The sequence below is a fragment of the Thermobia domestica genome, chromosome 5, assembly GCF_964235325.1.
Source record: "Thermobia domestica chromosome 5, izTheDome1.hap1.1, whole genome shotgun sequence".
NCBI lineage: Eukaryota > Metazoa > Arthropoda > Insecta > Zygentoma > Lepismatidae > Thermobia > Thermobia domestica.
In genome coordinates, this window is record NC_137458.1 from 49,546,818 (window position 1) to 49,572,600 (window position 25,783).

Here is a 25,783-nt window from a genome sequence, read left to right on the forward strand (position 1 = left end):
CGTCTAAAATTACCATTAACTAATATTTTTTAAACTTCTCTTAACTAAAATATTGTCCAAATGTAAGACATTGTACATCAGCCCATATATCACACTAACATTAACAAAATAAATAAACATGTTTGTGGTGGGTAAATTTGCAGGCATAGCTTTCTGAAAAATGAAAAGACAAACTTTTATGACACTAAAAATTTTGTCGTTCATTGCTAATAATAATTGTCGGTTTCTGTTTCTGTTGAAAAAATATTTACTTATGTTCTGTACACTTATAGCAAAATATACTAGTTTTACAAGCTAGATCTTTGTAATATACTGAACATTTTTTATTGAGAGGGCACCGTTGTCTAGTGTTAGAGCGTTGGACTCACGTTCTCATGATAGTGCTCGATTCGAGGCCAGTTTTCCTAATTTTTGGTGTCCACCTAGCGTCGTGAGGCAAATAGAGGAGTCACGTGAATGAAAGACGTGATGGCCGCTAGGTCTAGAAAGCTTCTGATTCGCCTGTTAGAGACAGAGCGAATCAGCGCGGTGACCACGTGTTCGGCACTAGGATAGGCGTAGTTCAGTCGGTTGCTAAAAGATGGCGTTCGAGCGACTCAGGCCCGCACAAAAAAGGATGTTACACCAAGGGGTTATCATGGTTTGTAAAGTAATGAGACTGGCTGCTGTGCAACACTCTAATCGCCAGCGACGCGTTTCTCGGCGAAAGAATTTGTAGTGGGGAGTCTAAGCTAAGCAGCGCATTAGGCGGCAGTCGTGTCCGAGCTCTGACGCAGTGAGGATCACGCGTGGCACAAAAGCTTTTTTTGTGTTTCTGTCACGGCAGAAAACGTGAAACTTTTTTTTTTTTTTTTTTTAAAGAAAGAAGTCCTTTTGCGCCTGCACAGAGCCGTCAAACATAAACGACTGGAAATTGCTGAGCGCTGTAAGCTTCACCACGACAACGCACTATCCCACACCTGGTCCGGATAGGGTTGAAACCTTGCCGCAACCACCGTACAGCCCTGATGTAAGCCCACCAGACTTGTTTCTGTGTCCAAAGTTTAAGAGAAGCCTGAAAGGTCACCGTTTCGACGATATTTCCGCCATCCAATGGGTTGTCACAGTCTCTCTGAAAGAGGTTACAACAGCTGATTTCCAGTAAGCCTTCGCAGGGTGGGAATCACATTGGCAGCGGTGTATCGACGCCCAACAGGCACGTAGCCAAGGGGGTTCGGGGGGTCCGGACCCCCCTTCGAGACCATAAATGAAAAAATTAAGGAAGGATGAAACAAAATGAAACGAGAAAAAGAAGAAGAATCAGAATTAAAAATAAACTACAGGAAGCTTTTGGTTACTCTTTTTATGAGGAGATTTGTATTACTTGCAATACATGGTGGCGAAGTGAGCGAGATATCCTGGAAGAGTCAGGGAATTTGAAATTTCTAGAAAAGTTATAGAATTCTCAGAATTTGTGCTACTAGTCAGGGAGATTTCAAGCTTCGGAAAGGATAGTGCCCTTCTGTAACAGCGTGGACATTTTTTATCATAATTTTTCGTCATCGCATCCTTGCAGTATCAAACATGTTATTTCAAAAACAATTTTCTACTGCTCCTTTAACCTGTCATTTGGAACAGACAGTAGTTGACGGAATAATACAAACAAAAATTTATGTGGAAAGAAAGTTCTGTTAACATTTGATTCAACAGAGAAAGAAACGCAAATATTGTAAAATATTTTACAATATATTATTGAATATGTACTGTTTATAATAGTGAATATTTACTTTTTATAATAGTTGAGGTCATAATGAAAGGGAAATTGTTATATTTGAATAAATAGAGGAAGGACGTAAATATTGTATAATCTTTTTCATTTTTTTATTATTTTACTCGAAATTTCTTCATAGCTTGTTGTTGAAATACTTACCAACCTCATATCTCATTTTATTGTCCTAACAAACCAATATATGTTGATAGTAAAGTAATTTAGATTAATTGAGGTCCTCGGCCTTCAGAATTTCATGTTACGCCTCCTCCCCCCCCGTTAAGAAATCTGGCTAAACGAACCAATATATAACCCAGTAAAATAGTTTAGAATGATCGAGCCCCTGGTATGATGACCACAGTATTTCATGTCACGGACCCTCCCCCCCCCCTCTTCATGAAATCCTGGCTACGTGCCTGCGCCCAAGGAGACTATTTTCAAGAATTTTGAGAAATGTACCGAACAGATAAATAAATTCTTTTTACCAGATCCATTTCATTACTTTACGGACAAACCCAGTATTGAAGAATTTTGAGAAATGTATCGAACAGATCAATAAATTCTTTTTACTAGATCCATTTCATTACTTTACGGACAAACCCAGTATTGAAGAATTTTGAGAAATGTACCGAACAGATCAATAAATTCTTTTTACTAGATCCATTTCATTACTTTACGGACAAACCCAGTATTGAAGAATTTTGAGAAATGTACCGAACAGATCAATAAATTCTTTTTACCAGATCCATTTCATTGCTTTACGGATAAACCCTGTATATAAGCTATTGTGATGATAGTATTCCTCTTGAAACATACCTACTCACTCGTTGTTCTGGTTGATACCATTTAAAAAAGAAAGAATTCCAGAAAACCATCGTTGATAATAACTAAGCTATTTATGTGTCACTTGTCACGGGGAACACTCAACTTTCCTCCACTCTCTACGATAAACGCGGTTCAAGCCAATTTGGGACGCGTTCACGAGCATTAATCTACCATGCAAATTGTTTTCCCAACTTAGAACGTGAAAGGTGCAAGATTACCGAGAGATTTATTTCAGGTTACGGCACCAGGTTTCATAAAGCAGTCCCTCTATATCAGTATGAGAAAAAAAAAAGCATGAAATGAACGTATTAGTAGAACAGATTATTGTTGTTGTTTATTCGCTACTAATTCTCTGTCTTTTACATAGAACTGAATATTTATTAAAAAAAAGACACAGTATGCAGTTAGCGCTGCGAAAACCCATATTAAAACAGATAAAGAGAGCTTGCTTTACATTTGCGAAAATATAGTGTAATAACTATGGACTGTGCGTTCTCTTAGGCTCTGGGAAGCTCAAGCCGAAAAAGTAGCATAAAGGCAAAACAGATTGATTGGTTGATCTAGCTTTACGTTTTTATGCAACACTGGTTTATTGATTGAGATTTACGTTTTTATGCAACACTGGTTTATTGATTGAAATTTACGTTTTTATGTAATACTGGTTTATTGATTGAGATTTACGTTTTTATACAACACTGGTTTATTGATTGAGATTTACTTATATACAACACTGGTTTATTGATTGAGGTTTACGTTTTTATGCAACACTGGTTTATTGATTGAGATTTACGTTTTTATGCAACACTGGTTTATTGACTGAACTTTACGATTTTATGTAACATTGGTCTATTATTTTGCTTACTTTTTTATGCAATATTATCATAGTTTATTGATTAAGCTTTACATCTTTATGTAACACTAGCAGAATACCCGTTCTTGCATGGAAAGAACACTTTTTATGTTAGACACAAAAGAGGTGAATTTTTATTTAAACGATATCTGAAGTGTCGCTGTTCGTCTCAGCGACCCCGAGAAGTATGGATTTCGCACTAATATCGGCCTTTTCTATCATTTATATATATTTCCCCCTCTCCCAAGTTGCAGGGCTGAATTTGGATTTAAACAACGTCGAAAATGTCACTGTTCAACACCCTAAAAACTATAGATTCGACTTCAATATTGGTAATTTTCGATCATTTTTAAATATCTCCCCCATGTTGCATCGACAAAGTGAAATGATAAAAAAAAAAAAAAAAAATGCAACATTAGTTTCTTAATTTAGTTTTACGTTTTTATGCAACACTGGTTTATTGATTGAGATTTACATTTTTGTGCAACATTGGCTTACTGATTGGACTTTATGTTTCTACGCATCACTGATTTCTTAATTTAACTTTACGTTTTTGTATTACTCTAGTTTATTGATTGAGATTTCTGATTTTACGTAACTGATTTTTATTCAGCTTTATATTTGGATGCAATACTGGGATATTGATTCAATTTTACGTTTCGTGCAACACTGATTTATTGATTTGTTTTACATTCTTATTCAATAGTGGTTGCTTGAATTTTTTTTACGTTCTTATGTAACATTGGTTGATTGATTTTGCTTTAGTCTTTATGCAACACCGGCTGAATGATTGTGCTTTATGCTCTTATGCAAAATTGTTCATTGATTTTGCATGATGTCCTGATGCAACAATGGCTGATTGATTTTCCTTACGTCCTAATATAACACCAATGTTTATGAAGATGTAAACAGTGGGAAAACTAAGGTAGGCCTATATGGCTGTGTAAGTGTATACCAACATTCTCTGTAGTCTGTTGCTCATGTATTGCATCCTTCTTTGTTATGAAGATCTATTTTTCATTATGTTTGGACTGAGTAGTTTTCTTGTTTATTTATTTGAATATACCGTGCGGTATTGTGTTTACTAGTATTACAAATTCTACCCTTTTTGTAGCAACAATGTTGTTTGCATTAAATCTGAACCGAGCCTTCTAATATTTGCCTACCGTATGGCATTATTGCATATACGGCTACGCACTTTTCGGCTGAAAAAAAAATTCTGAACAATTTTTGTCATTATATTAGAACATATCATGTGACGTTGCGCATAGTGGTATCACATATTACATCGTTCTTTCCTCAAAACCGTTTCTGTATTACGTCTGGACTAAGTATTTAATATTTCCAATAGTTTCTCAGATCTGTTTCCAGAGGGGATAGAAAATTTTTAATATTGCTTCAACTTCGTTTAACATATTTGAGTTAAGAGGTTCTTTATTCTGGTCAACATAACCGACGACAACGGCCAGCTTACCACCCATCATTCTCTTAAAAAGCCATCTGGTCAGCCATAACCTTTGGTATCCTATATTTGAATAAGAAAATTCTTCTGCATTCTTAAATCTCAATGATCATCTTGGAGAGCATGAAAGAAGGCAGACTTTATATCGGTTGACAATAGACCTCTGTTGGCAGTTCCATGTGTGGTTCATAATAATGACTTCTCTGATAAGGGAAAGGGGAGAGGAGGAATGTTTGGAGTTAGCCAGACGCTCTTACACGTATTGGATTGTGATCCACACGAACCGTGATTGGCGACACACTCGTGATCTCTTTTCATATACGTATTTGTCCCCTTTCCTTCCTCGCACCCTTTCACGTATTGCTGCAGAAGGAATCCTAAAATTTCACTCTTCCCTTCTTTTATAAGGGAATTCCCTCACGCTTCACTGTCGTCCGGAATTCTATCAGAAAAAGTTTGCCTCATTTTGGCAGATGTCCTACGTCTCAATACCATTTTTTCCTTTATGTCGAGACCTATATTTCTGTACATACTGTAATAGATTAAATGGTTACGGAATTGTAATAATTAATATTTTGTATCAAAACAAGAAATAGATTTATACATACAAGTGTGAAAGTGGATGGTTTCGGAGATAGAAAATTCCGTAAATGTAGTTTTTTTTTTTTTTTTTTGAAATTTTTGAAACAAAGAATTTTTATATAATGCAAATATCGACAGGCGACATTTTCTGACATACTTTATAATACCACCAGGTTAACACTGTTATCGACTGAATATAAAGTTAAATGTATTTTAAAATAACACTATATCACGATAATATTTCAAATTTTCATATTAAACGAAAACTTGACAATATCACACTCATTGTTCAGTTCATTGTTCAGTAACTAACAAAGCTACTGTATCACAAACATCTTTTCACAAACAAATTCTGGAGGTCTTTACAACATTAATAACGCAAGTGAGTCGGACGGGGTAATGTATACCTAAAACACTTTAATGTGGAATTCTATGATCATGATAAGACGGATTTCAAATAAATAGGGATGAAGTTACAAAGGATGGAAAATTTGACTTCTTTAAAAAAGATTTATTTCGAAAAAAAAAATGCTTGGATAAGTATTGTATCCAATGCGTCATTTTAAGCAATATAGAAATGTCTATCCAAGTTTTTCATATTTCCGGAACGGCTTTAGATGTCAAATTGCTGTAAACGGAGTTATGATTCTTTACTTCCATTCGAAACAACATATGTGATTAAATGTAGTCCTTATTTATGCAGTTTTTTGAAATAAAGTTTTGAAAAGTCAAATTTTTATTGCAGGGGCCGCGGTGGCTCAGTGGTAGAGCGTTCACTTCCGCTGTATGAGGTCCGTGGTTCGATCCCAGCTCTCGCTTAGTGAGATTTGTAGTTGACAAACACCGTGTGCGTGGGTTTTCTCGGGGTTTTCCCGATTCCTCCCACTTTCATCAGCTCACCATTTCATTAATCTCTCATTATCACTGTCTCCTTTAGCCTAGCCGCATAATTGTGGGTCGTAAAACTTAAATGTTTCATTTTTTTCGAATTTTTATTGCATTGTAACTTGTTTTTCTCGTTTTTATTTGAAGTGTTCCGTATCATAGTATTTGACGCTGAGATACTTTAAATGTGCACTATTCTATCCGCCTCACTTGTGTTGTTTAGAGGCTTCCAATATTTAAATGGTTGAGATACTGTAACACCAAATAATAAATGTGTGTTTTCGTTTAACATGTAGACTTGTAAGTACTGTATCTGATAAACTGACGTAGTGCTATTAAAAAAATAAATAAACTTTATTTTGGGTTGGTCTCTGCTCCGGTGTTTTATTTCCGTCACTTGATTACAAGGACTTTTTTAAAAAGTAAAATTTCTTGTTTTTAATCTCAATGCACATGGTTCTTATTCTGTACTTAAGATTTCTTGAAGTTTGCCTTCTAAATAACTTGTAATAAAATAATTTTACGAATACAAGTTTTATTTTAATTGGAATTTTAACATCAACATCTGCCTTATTTTATTCGATGCAACAAAAGGTTTTTGTGCCAGTCGATCGTTGAAATCACTAAGAGGAAAAATTTATATCTAATTCTCAATCCAAATCTTTCTTTCATTTTAACGCCTCACGATTATGTTCTTTAGGCTAAAGTATACGAATGATTAGAGCAAAGGAATGGGGATAAAAGAATTGGTGGAATGAGAAGGTGGGAGGAATAGGGAGTCCCCCCCTAGAAAACTCACGAACACGATGTTGTCCACCGAACCAGGAACCTCACTCTCAATTCACCTCAATATGTTTTTTTTTTAATTACCTAAGGGTCTTTAAGAAACAACACGGAGATTAATTACATTGCTCAATTTGCAATTTGAAATGTAACGTGAACAACACAAAGAGTGAGCCAATTTTGGAATTGATGAAAAAGTCTCCTTTTTTTTTTTTTTTTTTTTTTTGCAATACTAGTTAAAACTATTTAATTTACACAAATTCAACAATAAAGTGGGTTACCGGTGTAGTTTTGCTCTTTTCTCACCTTGATATTTCTTTCAAGAGTTCCATCTTTTAGATATACAGATTGCAATTTGTGAGTCAGTGACATCGTGAAAACAAGCTATATTTAATTATATGTAGGCGTACTTATACTGTCACAAATGACACAAATACGAAATTGAGACGGTTCGCTTTAATTGTTTAGTACGAACTTTTAAATAAAATATCTTACATCAGAGAGAATTAGAACATTTGTCGCCGAATCGTCAGTTTTTCTCGATTTTATTAATGTTTGAAGGTAACGGTTTCCTCTCATCGTCAAAACTACAACTAGAAACATCTTTGCATGTCTGAAGGCATCTACATGTCTGAAGGCATCTACTCACAGAAATGCAAAGTTGCCAAGTTTATGGTCACACATCCCGGTCAGCTCTAGTTTTGTCCAATTGTAGTGATCTTTTTTTTTTCTGTGCTGTTCTTTGCTTATACTTTTTGGCAACATTATACGAATATCTTAGTCATGTGGGATCTATTGGTCGATTATAAATTTCAACTAAGCGATGATAGGAAACATATTCTCGTTATATATTACCGTAATTATTACGTTAATGCCTGAAGAGGTTGATTTCTACTCTGAAAATAAGCATAGAAACAATTGGCGATTTTTCTTTTTTTTTTCTTTAAGGGCTTTAACTTCCAGTTTCATACTTTAATTACATCTTTCGCAGTTGCCGGTGAATGATTTCCACCCGCAGTGATGGCGCCATCAAAAGAATTGCAGGATGGCAATAAAAGAGAAATAAAAAAATAATTCATTTACTATTATCAAATTACCTATGAAACAGGACGGGAACAATCAACAATCATTTCACATTGACTCTAAGAATAAGTGAACTCTATAGGACTTCTGCCTTCCAGAAATTATACGGATGTAATTGTTCTATTTTGTTTTCTTGTAGGAGACGCGTTCTCTTGCCTCTAGGTTAGCTAAGCGCTTACTCTTTTTCTTTCCTTTTTTCTTTCTTTCCTTTCCTTTATTTTAAAGAAAGGTGTTAACAAGAGATATTTCTTCAGTGATTATGATACTCGATAATACTGTATTTGGAACATGATATCTGAAGTCTTATGATTTTGGAACGTACTGTATATTTTTGTACTTAAAAAAAAGAAGAAAAAAAACAGCGGTACTATTGTTTGCAGCATCGATGAATTTACGTTGTTCGATCTTGAGCAGTCCTGTCACATCCACTAATCTGCTTACAGCGACGTTGCCAGTACTGTGCTGTGGATTCGGCTGATATGATGTACGTTCTTAGTGAGGTGAGGGCCTTATCTGTACGTTCTTAGTGAGGTGAGGGCCTTATCTGTACGTTCTTAGTGAGGTGAGGGCCTTATCAAAATACTGTAATATTCAATCACTGAAGGCCTATTCTCACCGGAGACTTGGCAACAGTATGCCATGAGCCAGGGGTAAAAGTGGATCTGAAAAAGTAGGAGGACGGTAGGTAGCGGCATGACGGTACGCCGTCCCTCTGCCTATCTTGGCGCATTGTAACTTTTTTAGGAACTGGGGGAACGCCGTACATATCTTTCGGAGGCGGGGGGACGACATCCCCTCGCATTCCCCCACACTTTTACGGTTCTGCCATGAGCTTTTTTGATTAATTTAGAAACATACGTTAACCTTATAATCAACATATTGGTGGATAAATTTGACAACAATGAAACTGTCATTTTTCAAACATTACTACCCTACACAAACTTTTTGTAAAAATCTACTATTCTCCCTTTTATAATAAAATAAATCTCGTGATCTGTTGTTCTCTTTTTGTATATTCAGTAATAAATGCTTTTGAGTGACATCAACGTGATCTCTTTTTTTTTATCAGATTAATATTATCCGTCCATCAATATCCATTATTAACTTCTACCCAAGTTCAAAGAGGGTTCATAGCAGATAAGGCAACGGTTAGGAAAAGAACGGAAGTGGGGAACTTCATCAACCTGGAACTTGACTGCCTCCGTGCTTATAAACGCATTTGTAGTAAGCGCCCAGCTTAGAGTGATAATGCCTTCGAGGGAATCCCGGGCGATCAGCGATGATTCCTCATTGGCTCCAAGAACAAGGCAACTCCATAGGATTTCCGTCTCCCAGAAATTCCTTGACGAGATTTCCGAAGGGATCACCAAAGTGCTATTACAACAGACACTAATGCATACTTTACGATTCACCTCAAGCAAATCAAATATCGAACGCTTCACTGCCTTCCGCGAGACTATTACAATCTAAAGAGGAGGGGAGGATTTCTGAAGATTTCCTACTTACAAACTCACTATAAGGTGGGTTTTCACCCATTAGAATCATGATGTTATTAACAGCTCATAATAAAGGATTGTCAGGGCGTAGAAAAGATCATACGTTAAAGACAATTTTTTCGTAGATAAAACTGCCCGTTAGCGGACTATGAAAGCGAGGAAAATGTCACCTATATAAACATTTATTGGGAAATAATCGTCTTTCATGTTTCCTTTGGAGATTCGTGTCTTTATTACTTCCAACTAAGAGTTATTAGCTAATTTTTCTTTATAAACTTTTAACGTTTTCACAACAGTCTCAATGGTGGTGCGACGAAAAGAAAACTGGCAACCCTACTCCTACTCAATATGCTTTGTGCCTCCCCCCCAGCTCAGGTACGTGAGGTAACTGGCTAGAATCTGTCTTTGGGCAAGGCATGCAGATACAAAAACAAGACATCAGTTAACAGTGGTGAATACCTATGTCTTTTTAGCCTATTGATTTATACGAGGAATTTACTTTTATTTCCTTCGAAAATATTAATTTAGCGTCTCTTTTCAGTATCAATGATATGAATGAGACGTGAACCTATAGTTTAAGAGGCCCCATCATGGCGAAATTAAAATACCACTAATTTTATAGTAATTATGTGATATCTTTGATTGATTGATTGACTTTTACGTCCCGTTTAGCAGCGAGGCTATATGAGACGTGGACCTACTTATTAACGTGGAATCCGATTTACATGAGCTCCCGCCGGGAATCGAATATGTGATATCTTCAAATAGATAAAAGGTAATCGAAAAGGGGAACAAGAGCTCGCTAAACAATATTACTTTACATGAGATACCGTTATCACGACTCACTTATCTGCCTTTGATTTCCAGCCGTTTAGAAAATCGGCATTTATTTTCGCGTTTCTACATGGCTGGAAACAGAAAAACTACTAGGTGACTCATGATAACGGTGTCTCATGCAAAATAATATTGTCTAGGGCGCTCTTGTTCCACATTTCGGTTATGTTTTATCTATTTGAAGATATCACATAATTACTGTAAAATTAGCGGTATTTTAATTTCGCAGTGATTAGTCTCTTAAACTGAAATCTGAACCACCGTAATGCGTTCAAATTTCAAGGCTCTATCACCGGAAATTGAACCCGGGACTGCTGATACCAAAAGAGAATGCGCGAGCCACTAGATCAGCGGGGTGGAGTGAGCTTTTCTTTTTGAATACATACTTGTCATATAAATAATAATTCAGTGTTTTTCCAATAAGCCAATATTTACATACGTAGTGTATAAATTCAGCTTGCCTTTTTAACTGTTACCTCAATACAGGAGCACGATGGCTCAGGGGTAGGGCACTTACCTCTGGTGTGTGGGGAATCCCTGGTTCGATTTCCGGCCAAGTAAGTTTTTAATGGACAACGTTGTGTTTATGGATTTTCTCGGGATACACCCGTTTTCTCCTACTTTCGCATTCCACCAATTCTTCCATCATCATTCACTTGCCTAAATCATCTGTCTCTCTTAACCTAACATGCATAATTGTAGGACATTAAACTGACATTTCATTTCATTTGTTATCTCAATAATAATAATAATAATAATAATAATAATAATAATAATAATAATAATAATAATAACTTGATTTTAAGTATTATAAACATCTCATAAACAAAAATACAGCACTATGCCAAAACCATCATATATATATTAAAAAGAAAAGAGCAGCAAATTTAAAATATAGAATGAATATTAGAGCAGGTTAAGTCCCTTGTCTGAAAATTAATATATTCAAATTATAAGGTTCAAACTAATTTATAAAACAAGATAAAAATTTAAAAACGGTCAATTTCATAACAAAATTATGCTAATTGCAATTTCATATAACTACCATTTAAAAGAATGAGTCAACCTTTGCTTAAAAGCGTACATGCGGCATGCAAAAAATCTTGATCACCTATTGTCATATGTCAATATAAAAGATTAGCTCTTCGAATAAAAGATTATAATGTAAACATACATTGAAGATACATAAAAATAACAATAAAATCAAGATTGGCAATTATACCCCTTGACATAAAGTTAAAACAGTTTAATTCTAAGAATTGCTCTGTCATTTCTTGTAACATATGTTCATTTTAAATTGCTGTAAGACACTGTCACTCTTCTCAATATTTCACGTTTTGAATTTGGTGTACCAATGTCGATCGATTCCTAACAATATAAATCGACACTCTTATTCCTATATTTTCTAAGTAATATTCGCTACTATATTTGTTATCCAATACCATTTGGATCAGGGCCGGATTAAGGGGGAAGGGGAAACTTTGGGGGTCTGTAGTAGCAAGCTTCCAGGGGGACAGGGGTCTCTACTCTGATCAAAATTTCAATTAACTATCTAAAAAGAATCATAAAGATACGATCATCATCATAAAATAAAATATGACCAAAAATATGAAACATATTCTCTTAACTTTTCTAATAGAATTAAATTTAAGATATTTAGAATGCGTATGTACTTCAGTGTATTTAATTGCGTATGTACTTCAGTTAGCATGAGTTTGTTCGAAGAGTAAACATTCGTTCTAGATATAAGTGCTGTATCACTGAGCTACTTTTTATTATAGTACCACCTCGCCGACAAGAAATAGCTGCAACAAATTGTGTATATATTTTTGTCGTTTCACAGATGCATCCTTAGATGTTTTGTAGAACTGTGCGCTGGTGGAAGATTGCAGGGAGAAAAAAAGAAAGAAATTTGGAAGGTTTAGACAACGTGATAGATTCGCAGCCTTGTCGTAATAAAATTGCAACATATGAAGCGGTATGTTACACCGGTCGAAGACTTCCAAGACAAAACGAAAGAAAGAAAGAAAAAAAACTTTCTATGGTATATTACGACATGGCTAACGGGAATTGTTGAGGAAGAGGGAGAGATAGAGGAAGAAGAACCATAGATAGAACGGGAAGTTCCCTAAAGATGGAGAAGAAGAGAGGGAAAATAAGGGACCACGGCCACTGCGGGACTTCAGGCACAGATGTGACGCTTCTAGCCTAACACCTCATATCTGGCGAACCAATTGGGTAATATTGTACCTGTCAGGCGTGAAATATAGCGTCAGAGCCCCCTTCTCTCGCCTCTTTTTCCCCGTTACAGAGCTGCAGGATTTCTGTTTCTGGGAAGTAAATAGCCTATATTTCTGTCTCCTTAGTATAGCTTTAGTAAAGAAGGATCAATTTCTCATATCGAAGATCTGGACCAGTCTAAGGTCATAAATTATCGGTCACGAGGCACTGGCATTGCTTCTCTTCTGCGCCTCCCTCAACTTGACTTTGAAAAATTATCAAATTATGGATACTATGCGTTCACTTTGAAGAATGGTTTTATTTGTCTCTAAATCAGAGCCCAAAAGATATTAATGTCCCCAATCATATAACATCTAATGTTACTACTCAGTTTCCCCTACTTTAAGTTTATCCTGAATACATCTTTCTAAATGTATGTGAACACCAGTATAAGTCTTCTACCTGATTTTAGATTAAGTGTCTTGTTTAAGATTTAGCGTAAGTTGGATAGAAAATTGGGGTAGAAAGCAGTTAATATTTAGTTTTTAACTCAGTTGATCTCTATAATAATTGAGAACACGAGACAATCCATAAAATTAAGATAAATTTTGATAACGTTACCAAGTAATGACGATTATTTTTTTCGTACTATTACACTTTGTACAGAAAGTTTGGTGATTCATCATTACCAATAACAAATAACGATTTATTCAATACATTACGTATTGGTATAAATATGTTATTTTTGTGCACTGCAAAAATAAATAAACTACTCTTAGACTCAGCAGGACACTTTACATATTACCGACAATCTTTGAACACATCCAGATTACATATAGTCACCCCTTTTAGATGCTGTGTTTTCCAAGTTATGTCCCAGATGTATTTGCAAAGTGTGCCATCACTTTGTTTTCGAACTGTTTGCCGAGAAGTGTTTGAAATATATCATACAAGCATGGAGAATGAACGCATTTGGATTCGCGAAGCACACTTTATAAACACTATTTCATAAATTTTTCCCCTCAACATCTGTACTAAAAGTGTTTAAATGGTGTTTTATTTTCTACAGTGTGTACTATACATTTTGTAGAGTTAACAACTCATCAAACGCTATTTATGGTAGTACGTCGGATCGGACTTCTGTTACGCCTAACTTTCTAGATAGAAATTCACTACCTCATTATTGCATATTTTCCCAATTGCCTCATGATGTTCAACATCGAATATTCTGTTCTTGCACCTAGAATCGAACCCCGAACAATTCTCATACAAAGAACATGGCTCCTCAGACACACGAGTACATTTTGTTCCGTTACTTATAATTACAAAATAAAACTGCCATAAATTAATATCAAAGAAGAATGAAATAGTAGTTTCGTATGCTGCTATAAAATAATTTCGGCAACTCATATCTAAAGAAGTTTTCTAATACCTATATTATCATGAGTACTTCACATAATTTCCTATGGCCTATTATCTTTGGTATTGGATATACAGCGGTATTTCTTAATAGCTATTATCTTTAATATTGGATATAAAGCGGTATTTCTTAATAGCTATTATCTTTAATATTCAAAGACAAACGGAATTTGCAAATCCTTGTCATTTATAGTGCCCTAACTTAAATGAAATTTCTTAACGCCTATTGTTTTCGAGATTCCAAACTATTGTAAGCAGAATTTACTTATGTAGGTAATTTCCTTTTATGGTTCGGAATTGTTTGTTCGTGTGATTCTATATAAAAAATCTATTTCGTAAAACATAAGAGATCTTTTGTTACTACTAAAGTATGTGACACAGTTTATGGCCTGTGGACTAATCGAATGAAATGAAGTCTGTAACGCGACGGTGCCATGTGGTAAAGGTGCGTAGTTAAGCAGGGACACTACAGCACATTATGGACTCAGTAAAACATTGTCAATCTTTCATTTATTTTTTAAGAACAAAAACGTGATAACACTACAACCCCCTTGTTTGTTAACATTGTTTAAAGGGCAGTCGAAGCGACGCCGTCAAATGCCATAAACGCTGTCCCTTAGCATAGTTGAGAGATTTACAGTTAAATTTTAAGATAATATTCAAAGTAACTAATTCTTGTTTATACTTTTAATTTAAAACGAAAGTTCTATTTGAAGATAAAACAAATATAAAAAATACAGACACAACATTTTAATACAGAAAATAAAAAGAAATGAAAAAGTACATTGTGTTTATTTCGTTCTGGTTTCTCCTCCTCCTCCCGGACTCTTATTTGGTCGCAGCTAATGAAAGTCAAGACAGGGATTTGCAGCACTCTCCCTTCCAATCCTGAGTGCTGATGGAAAGTCCAGAAAATGAAGAAGAAGAAAAAGAATTTGGAGATTGCAGTTGGAAGAGAAGGAAAGAAAATCCTATGCTTTGAGGATTACTTACAATTTCTTTCTTTCTTTCTTTCTCTCTCACCGACACATATGAAACTTAGATCTAATTCCAAACATTGTTATAGTCCATACAAAAGCGACACACAATCTCAATCATGGGTGGGAATACCATTCCAAGTTTTAATCTAGAAAGGATGTTCTGATATTTGTATTAGGATAGGAAATCTTGTTAAGGATAAATATATATATATATATATATATATATATATATATATATATATATATATATATATATATATCTGTGTGTGTGTATATATAAACTTTGAATGATATATCTTCTTTGCGTCTGCAAAGGTGATTTTTTCGGAGCAAATTTATTTTGCACGTGCCAACATAAAAGTAACATTAAAGCAATATTCTCTTACTTCCAGAGATTTCATACTTATTTTATTTTATTATTTTTTCCAGGTGGCCCGATTAGACCGCGTTCTGTTGCTGGAATTGCAATGGAAATTTTCGAACAACACCAGGGAACACATATCCTTCAGGTAATTACATTATAATTTATCAAATTTCTGAGTTACCCATCCTACAGAATATATATTGTTTTTATTTATTCATTTATTTATTATGAATTTTTAAAGTTTTGCTTGATAAATTTTCTGCTTTGCTGAGCATATTTATTTAACAAATTTCCAAATACGTCGAATTAATTGGAGCTTCGGCGGCTCAATGGTACAGCGCGCATCTCTGGCGCGTGGGATCCCTGGTTCGATTCCAGCTCCCATCAAGTGGGCTTTGTGGTGAATAAACAGCGTGTGTTTGGGTTTTCTCGGGGTTCTCTCGTTTCCTCCTACTTTAGTCATTCCACTACTATCATCCACGTCATTGTTACCGTCTTATTTAGCACCAGTGCATAATCGTGGGACGTTAAAATTAAAAACAAGGAATGAACCAATATGAAAATAACAACAATTCGAAAAACACCGAAAGAAAATCGACCAATGTCAATGACGTGGAAGACATATGTGCCATTTGCAACAGGAGCTTATATGGTTTGTATTTCGCATGAAGCTGTATGTCCACGTCTTATATAGCCTCGGTGCTGGAAAGATACGCTGAACTCAAATTCGACCACCGATTGGAGAAAAGCCTGTGTTTAAAAGTACCTGTGTTGTGCTTTTCTGAGGCAGGGACGGTTTGAATTGGAAATAAAAGGAATGGTTTTCAAGGTAATACATGCACAAAAGCGTACAACAAAAATGAAGTTTTAAGCGATCTGATTTATCAGTGATATTTGTTGTTTTAAATAATAAATAAAACTACTTTGAAGGGAACAATTTATGGTTTATAATGAGCTTCTGCGAGATGGTAATCATACCGAAGGCTTGTGGGGAAAATAAGTGTCGTTGTTCCCTTTTGGCACGCAACATTATGATGCAGAACCATTTTGGCTTGGGCCCTTTCTACTTGACCCTTTTTGTTGCAGTACCATTCTGACGCAAGACCGTTCTGGCTCATGCACTTTTGTCTCGGGACCCTTTCATTGCAGGGTCGTTTTGATCCCAGGACATTTTGACACAGACTGTTTAGACCTGGACCCTTTTCAGTGTGGTGGCTTAGAGCAAAATAATAGCCAGAGCAAATAATGATATCTGAAGTGTATTAATGTTGATGTGCAGAATTGTTAAATAAAAATAACTTACAATTTATTGATTATTTGCAATCACCGACCAAGGGCAGAACTATAGTGCTAATTTCCAAAGAATCAATGTAGTCCACATGACAGAAAAGAAAACACTCGATAATATTAGAGAGAATAAATCTATTTTATACGTGAAATAATGCGCGAATTAATTCGTTGATTTTAGTCTAGAAATTAGAGTTAAAAGTTTATTCTTTTTTATTAGCAGTTTAAACGGAAATAAAAAAAAACTCGGAAAAAGTTATCACAAATTGATCATTTCCACAGGCGTGACCAGCAATAAATTTTATACAGAGTACAACTAAACCTTAGGAGTAGAGAAACATTTTTAATTTATAATTACTTGTATTATTATCAGGGCAGGAGTTTTACAGTATTTATTAACACAGCTTGAGAGCCAAGTATAAAACCATTTTATACAAAAAGTAACAACGATTCTTGAAAAGAAAATCTGTAATGAAATTGATGTGTGACTATATGATGGCACCAAGCAGAATACTTTTTTAAAATCAGTCAGATCGTCCGCAAGATTCATGTCCAGGACCTTCCGATGGAAAATATGTATTTTTACTGTTAGATATGCAACACACCTAACGTATTGCAAGGTTGCATAATTCGGGAATTGGTAGGCCCTTGTGACTAACGTGGGTTATGAAACGTATTTTACTGCTAAGAACGAAAATAATGTGTCGATTTAAATTAAAGTATCAGTATGGATACTTTTATAGTGACACTACACATCAAGCACACTAGTGTATTTGTTACATTGGTGTCTAGCTTTATAATTGCCGTCGTTATATTAAATGCAAGTTTTCCGGTTTCAAGTCATTTGGACTTCTAAAAGTCATGCAGACTTTTTTCTCTTGTATGTTTCAAATGCAATAACATATGAGCAATATCTGTATAAACTTAAGAATTATTTATATTGACTCGTGAGAGGCTACTGGAAGGTAGCGAACTCCGCTGTAGAAAATTAGAAATAATCTCGTTGGGTTGTGTGATTGGTTTGGAATTTAACATCCCTATGAGCGCCGAGGCTATATGAGACGTGAGCCTACGGCATAATGTAAGATCTGAACCGCTACCAGAATAGCACCAGCCCTACCTATAACGTCCGTGTTGTATAAAAACACGAAGACTCAAAACCCAAACTCTCTTTTTATATATAACTTCCACGGAGTTGTCTATCTTTACAAGCAATCGAATTAAGAAATACTAGCAAAAAACTAACGAAATTTATTCTATTACTAATTATTTGATCGTGTACCACATTTATAAATGTCTCACCCAACTTTTATTATACCTTCTTCAAGGCTAGATAAACATTAAAAAAATAAATATAATTTATGATAGAGAACTAATGATTTGTCTAATAAGCATAAATTTAAATTTGAATTTTACTCGTGAAAAAACTCAAATTTAAGAGATTCTCTCTTATTTACTTACTACATAACAAAATTGAGGAGTTTGATGCAAAGTCTGAAACATGCAGTTGGACAAAAACGATGTTGAAATTTTAAGTAGTGCTTTTTTCTTACATAAAACAATGTAATATGCAGCATTTTATTCCGATATTGAGTTAAAATGTTACCAGGAGGCTAAACAAGCATGGCAAAAGCCACAAACTTTAAGTAGTGCTTTTTTCTTACATAAAACAATGTAATATACAGCATTTTATTCCGATATTGAATTAAAATGTTACCAGGAGGCTAAACAAGCATGGCAAAAGCCACAAACTTTAAGTAGTGCTTTTTTCTTACATAAAACAATGTAATATACAGCATTTTATTCCGATATTGAATTAAAATGTTACCAGGAGGCTAAACAAGCATGGCAAAAGCCACAAACTTTAAGTAGTGCTTTTTTCTTACATAAAACAATGTAATATACAGCATTTTATTCCGATATTGAATTAAAATGTTACCAGGAGGCTAAACAAGCATGGCAAAAGCCACAAACTTTAAGTAGTGCTTTTTTCTTACATAAAACAATGTAATATACAGCATTTTATTCCGATATTGAATTAAAATGTTACCAGGAGGCTAAACAAGCATGGCAAAAGCCACAAACTTTAAGTAGTGCTTTTTTCTTACATAAAACAATGTAATATACAGCATTTTATTCCGATGTTGAATTAAAATGTTACCAGGAGGCTAAACAAGCATGCATAAGCCACATACTCGCTTACGCCCTTATTACATCAAACATCTCAATTATTTTAGGATAATTTGTTAGTCTGATGAAGAGGCCTCTGTGAATTAATAATTTTACCACAATATTTAAATTATTAGGAAAGTGAAAGACAGTATCAAAAGTTGTGCTTTTTTGCTAAAGTAACCCTTTCTACGATTTACTTTTACTGTGACGTAATATTAAAAGCTTGTTACTTTATAGAAGTGCAAAAAAAAATCCATTCATGACACAATAATCTTGAATTTCTATTCTAATTTCCTCATAAAAGGGAATAAAGAAGTCAAAAATCGTGAAAAATGTAAAAAAAAATGTGATTTATGAAAGAAGATAGACAATACTTAATACGAAATAAAAATTATATGACAATTCTAAATTTTACGTCCCATGAATATCCCCTGTACGTTAAAGGAAACGGATAATTAATGAATTGAATGAATATCAAACACTTGGTGGAATGATAATGAGGGAGGAAACGTGAAATCCCTGGAAAAACTTACGAGCACGATGTTGTTCACCAGAACCCTGCATGGTCTGAGATCAAACTAGGAACCCTTCGTACCAAAGTTGAGTGCTCTATCGTTGAGCCACCGTACTCCAAACATGAAATAAGTTGCATTCTTTACGGAACAACTTCATTTCAGAATTTTGGTTCTGGAAAGTAAGTGTGATTTCAAATAATGAAAGTCATAAGTTACAGTCACATATGGATGAATAGTCTTTCTTTCGTGATGAAATTATATTGATAATCAGAAAAATTGCTAGATTCAGCAAATCGTAATAATTGTAAATTAAATGGTATCTCGGACTTCAAGATCGAGATTTTAATTACTCGCTTTCCAACTGTATAAATAAAAGCAATGAAAACAAATCACTGTGTCTTACAAATATCAGGGGCTGCGTAATTTTGAAAAGAATAACTGATTACTGAAAGTAGGATTAACAATTGGGTAACAAATATTCACGAATAGGTCTAACTGAATGCTAACGATTAATTAACTTATTATTAATTATTAAATTTGCATTCCCGTGGGTTGTACATTTTCATTAAATTTGCATTCCCATGTTTTTGAACAACTTTTATTTACACTAGGAGGCCTACATATACAATTAGGACTTAATAGACAGTAGTTTCTTGTACTTACAAGTTTATTCACGTAAACAATAATTTTCTCTACTTACAAGTTTGTTCACGTAAACAAAAGTTTTTTGTACGTACAAGTTCACAAAACAATAGTTTTCTATACTTACAAGTTTGCTGACGTCAACAATAGTTTTTTGTACTTACAAGTTCATGTAAACAATAGTTTTCTCTACTTACAAGTTTGTTCATTTAAGCAGTAGTTTTCTGTACCTACAAGCTTGTTCACGTAAATAATAGTTTTCTCTACTTACAAGTTTGTTCATGTAAACGTTAGTTTTCTCTACTTACAAGTTAATTCACGTTTCATATAATCTGACTGCTGAAAAGGACGTTAGACCCCAAACTCATTACAAGTTTGTTGTTTCACTTTCTCTCACACACAAAAAAAAATCAGTCTACTGTTTTTTAAAATTAATTTTCTTCTACTTCCTTTCTGAATAACATTTTGCAAACTAAGAGCGAAAAATGGAAACACCACGAATAATCTATAGAATGGATGATCCGCCACCCATGGAAAAACAAGTTTTGTGTATTACTTTTTCTACATTTTACACGTTCTTTTAAAATTGCGAGGTTATTTGCAATAATCTTATCTTGTCTCTCTCCTTTTTCTTTACAGTCTTTGGACGGTTTTGCCTTCGCATTGGCAGCCGATGGACGATTCTTGTACATATCAGAAACCGTTTCGATATACCTGGGGCTTTCGCAGGTAAGATTCCCTAAAATACAATTCTATGAAATAATTATTTTTTGAGTTTACTAAGTCTAACAATATTAAGGATGTTGAATATGTTTATTTTTCCCATGTTTATTTTTCATGTATAGTTTGCTGTACTTACAAGTTTGTTTACGTAAACAATAGTTTTCTGTACTTACAAGTAGTTCACGAAAATAGTAGTTTTCTGTTCATGAAGCATAGTTTTCTGTACTTACAAGTTTGTTCACGTATAGAATAATTTTCTAAGCTCATTCACTCATACGTGGAAATATTCTTCTATTTTCTTTCAAATGAACAGGAATTTAAACAGATTGATTTTATTGGTTTTATTATTTTGGGCTATTAGATCTATCTTACTTCGTGGAAATAAAATTGTGTTCCTATGTTTAATATCTGTAAAGAAACCTAATTTAAGTAATATTAGTTTATATATACTAAAACATAATTTTCAGAAGCCAAAGGATATTTAAATATGCATGAAGAAGAGAAAAGTAAAACCACGTTATTAGAAATCCACCTTCATTTAAGTGAGACGAGTAGTTCCTCATATAAATTAATAGGCAGGTACTCAACACCGTTAAGCATAGAAATCTACTAACACAAAACAAACGAGGAAGTGTTAGCGAAAAGTAGCAAGAGAATATTAATTACGGAGGTAGTTAAAAGGAAGATAAGAAAATAGTTGGGATATTTACAGGGAAAAAATTGTCTTGGTACGAATGTGAAACAAAGAGAAGATAAAAGAAGAAAACGATGAATTATTATTTCAATTGTTATCATTTCAAATGCTTCTTTTAAAATTCCCTTTTTAAATTATTATTTTAACTTGAGATTTAATGTTAAAATTGCGCATGTACTTCGTATTGATGAAAGAATTAAAATTTTCATTATTGTTTCAGATGTTTCTTTTCACATTTTTTTTAAATCGACTAAGTTTCAAGTGTATGATTAATAATATTGAAGAAATATGTATTTTGAAAAAAAAAATGAAAACCTTACAAGATGCTTTAAAAATATTTAAAAATCAAAATAGATATTATCATAAACGGGACTAGATATTTTAAAAATGTTAAAACGTCTAGTTTGAAAATATTTGAAACTCTTGATAGGTAAATTTAAGAAATCTATAGCTATATTCAAAGGCTTGACTAAATATTTGAAAGATATTTAAAAATCTAATAAGATATTTTAATGATATTTAAAAGTCCAACCAGATATTTTAAAAATATTTAAAACCTAACTAGGTGTTTTAAATATATTTGAAAGATTAACTAGATATTCTAAAATGTTTAGAAATTAACTAATTTCATAATATTAAAAAATAATTAAATTTTTAAAATATACTTAAAGGTCACACTAGCTATTTTAAAAATATTTTCTAAGATCTAATTAAGTTTCCAAGTACGTATATTTAAAAGTCTAACTAGAGTTTTCAAATATATTAACAATGAAATGAAATGAAATTTTTGAGTTTTACGTCCCACGGTTGTGCCGGTTAGGCTAAAGGAGACGGTGATGATGAGAGAAATGGTTGAAATGAAATGAATGAAATGGTGGAATGAAGAAAGTGGGAGGAAACGGGAGAACCACGAGAAAATCCACGCACACGGTGTTTGCCCACCACAAAGAAATATATTAACAAGTATAATTAACATTAAATATATTAACAAGTATAATATTTAAAAGTTTGGTTAGATTTTAAACGGTCTATTATTCGGTAGCCTATAACTCCGAAAGGAAGCATTTGTGCACCCAGGTTGCTCTATACCTTTTGTCTTATCTTCACCTCCCAAACGTTGTCGGTGCTGTTTTGAAACAACCTATATATATATGAGACCACATGTTTAAATGGGGACATGGTTGCTTAGTGGTAGAATGCTTGTCTCTCATAAGGGGTCTCTGGTTCGAGCCTATGGTGCTAGTGTTGCCAACCACGGTTACTCTGTTTTACACTATTAAGAAAACTGCCATTATAGATACACCGAAACAGCCTTGATACATGAGTAGTGGCAACGCAGCTGTGACCTGTCAGAGATCTTATCTTGCTGGCTCCTCTATAGGACATGAAAATTTGTATAGGGTAATATCGTAACTGTGGGTTTCCTCCCACGTTATCATTCTACCAATAATTTCGTAATGGTACATTCGTCTCTTTTACCCTAGATGGCATAAGTGTGAAGCTTGAAACTAGAAATTTAATTTAATTTTATCTCGTGTGTTTAAGTATGACATTATATATATATTTTTTAAGTTTCTATTAAGTTCTGTCATAATATTCTATTTTATTTGTTGAAATTTTTGCAATATTATCCAAAAATGAAAAAAGAAGAGAGAATTACTGGTTATCTTTAATACATGATAGAAATACAATTGAATGCCTTTGACTGTATTTTTTGCCAGTGTGTTAAGTCGCGAAAGAATACGAATATTCTTTGCGAAAAAAAAATGTTGGGGTGGAGTAACTATAGGAAAAAAAAATCGTGGGAAATTACACCATTTTTCTGGAGCTTTGTCTATGGTGGGAGTGTTCGCCCCGTGCTACAACGTGGGTGGAGAGCAAGTATTTTAGCCTTGGAACCGGGGGATGGGGCTGAGGTAGGGGGGAAGGGAGGGTGATTGTAGCTGGAGAACGAAGTAGAAAGGGAAGAGCTCGTGTTCGATGCTCCTCACGTAGGCCTACGCCAAGCGATGTCTTCCATTCGTAATGTGGCAGGCTTACAATCAATAGCTTTGCTGCTGTTCCTGACGAGGCCTTGGTGTTCTGGGAACATGGCTACCGGATTGCAATAGTAGCTATGTTATGTGGAGGGCACGAGAAGGGAGGGGCGAGACTTTAAATGTGCGTGGAGTACAGCAGAACAGACACTGTAACACATTACCACGGCATCATAATTGATGTCAGTTTAAGGAGTCAGGTTACTTTGGAGTCTTAAGATACATATAACAAAGAAAGATAAAAAGTTCTGAAAGCTTTATGATTCGTATTTCTACCACTAGGGGGTACTAGTATACAATTATCTTTCTTCATAAAGAAACAAGCAATACTAATAAGAAAAGAAAAAATCTAGTTGTTTATTTGAAAGCAACGCTATTCTCCTCAAAATGTAAAAAAGCTACGAATACACATGCAATTTACAGCTGACATCCAATACAGTGTCCTCTTTTTTCGCTAAATAATCGAAAAAATAAGTATTCAAAGTTTACTTAATAGCAAAAGATTGACGGTCATTTTAACTGCCACAAACAAGTATCTATTGTAGTAAATATATAAAGAAAGCTGTAATACAATACAGTGTACAGTGTAAATATTGTACTGTAATACAATATAAAGAAAATTGTACATGTGTCCTATTGTGTTTATTGGGGATTTAATGGTGTCCTGTCTCGTATAAGCGTAAAATATACTCCTTTTTTAAATAAATATTTTCGTGCATCAAGCCTTTATAATAGATTAAATTTGAAGTGTGATGTTATATCAGGTGTTTTTTTAAGCCATAAAAACGTTGTCTTATGTGTTTCCCACAAGTAGACAAAAATAGACAAGTCATTTTTGTGGATAGGATTTCAAAGTTTTATTTGTTAAACTAAACCAATATCGCTGGTTTGTTGTTTTGAGGTTTCCAGCGTCCCGTTCAGCAGCAAGGCTATATGAGACGGAAACCTACAGTTTTAACATGGCATGCAAACCAGGTGAGCTCCCGCCAGGAATCGAAATCGGGTCTCCCCGCGACAAAGACGCGTAGGCTAAATATACTATAGTCACTAGGAAGCTTAGTGAATATCAAGTCTTATATTGCAAGATTATTAGCTCAGAGCAAGATTATTAGTGGTAATAACAAAACACTTTCCTGGTTCAGTGTGGTGTTTGCTGGTTTCTGTTCTTTCGTTATAGAATGGAGCACAAAACGTGTACACAGCTTCCGTTTTCTTACGTCTTTCTTTATTACTTGACAAACAGTTTCCTTATTTAACCGCACGAAGTCCGATGCTACCATGAGACTAATATTTCGGTCGTTCAAAATATCCCGAACCCTGTCAATCATTTCAGTTGTTGCAGACTCTGCCATTCAGAAACACGACAACAAGAAAGGCAATTGTCCTCATAAACCTTTATCGACACCTCAATTGTTTCCGTTGGAGTTTTCCTTATAATGCGCAGAGTACTCGATATGCACTTTTTCCATTGATTATACGGTGACGCTGTATCACAACACCAGACAATACTTAACCGCATCACTGTACGTGTTTCCAGAGTCACACTCAAGAATCACCACTATGATAACTTTCCACGCCAAAACTAACTTCACAGTAATATTTTTTTTTCAAGTTCTCGTTCTCTAAATGCTGCACTGTATATACCATGCGAACTTAAGGATATGTGAATTTCCCAATTTTTGGTGCTGTATCATCTTGTGTCGTTATTCATCGCAAGTTAAACTTGCTGTAAATTTTGCCAAGGAAGAAAGCAAACTATCAAGCTGTAACTAGAAACAAGTTGTTTTATTACGAGCCTGACATACTAAAAATGATACAAAATTCACTATTTTTATTTTGCATATTTTTCTTAAGTGAAAGGAGATAATGAAATGCAACTTACCACAATCATAGCTAATGTTATTCCACAACAGCAAATATGAACCTGAAGAATTTTCAGTGTTGCCAGAATAACATTTCCCCCAAAATCTAAGTTAAGGCGCCGACTAGAAGCACAAACTCAACCTCGTGAACTACTTTTTAAATAATAGTTGTATTTAGTTTTTAATAAAAAAAAAAGTAGTTTTAAGATACAGTTATTAAAATTAAATAATAATGTTATTTAAAAAGTAATTTACAGGATAACAAAACAAGATGATATGTAATTAAGTGTAGTTGAGGTCGTTCCTCTAGTCGCTGCCTTAA

At 34.3% G+C, this 25,783-nt stretch overlaps 1 protein-coding gene across 6 annotated transcripts in view; it reads left to right on the forward strand.

Moving 5' to 3' along the window:
• The window catches only part of trh (PAS domain-containing protein trachealess), a 941,131-nt gene that overhangs the window by 843,874 nt on the left and 71,474 nt on the right, over positions 1–25,783 (forward strand). For all 6 annotated transcript variants that reach the window (XM_081758675.1, XM_081758674.1, XM_081758676.1 and 3 more), the window contains 2 exons: positions 15,596–15,675; positions 20,786–20,875. In XM_081758675.1, the coding sequence (XP_081614801.1) occupies positions 15,596–15,675; positions 20,786–20,875 (170 nt within the window). The remainder of the gene's footprint in view (positions 1–15,595; positions 15,676–20,785; positions 20,876–25,783) is intronic.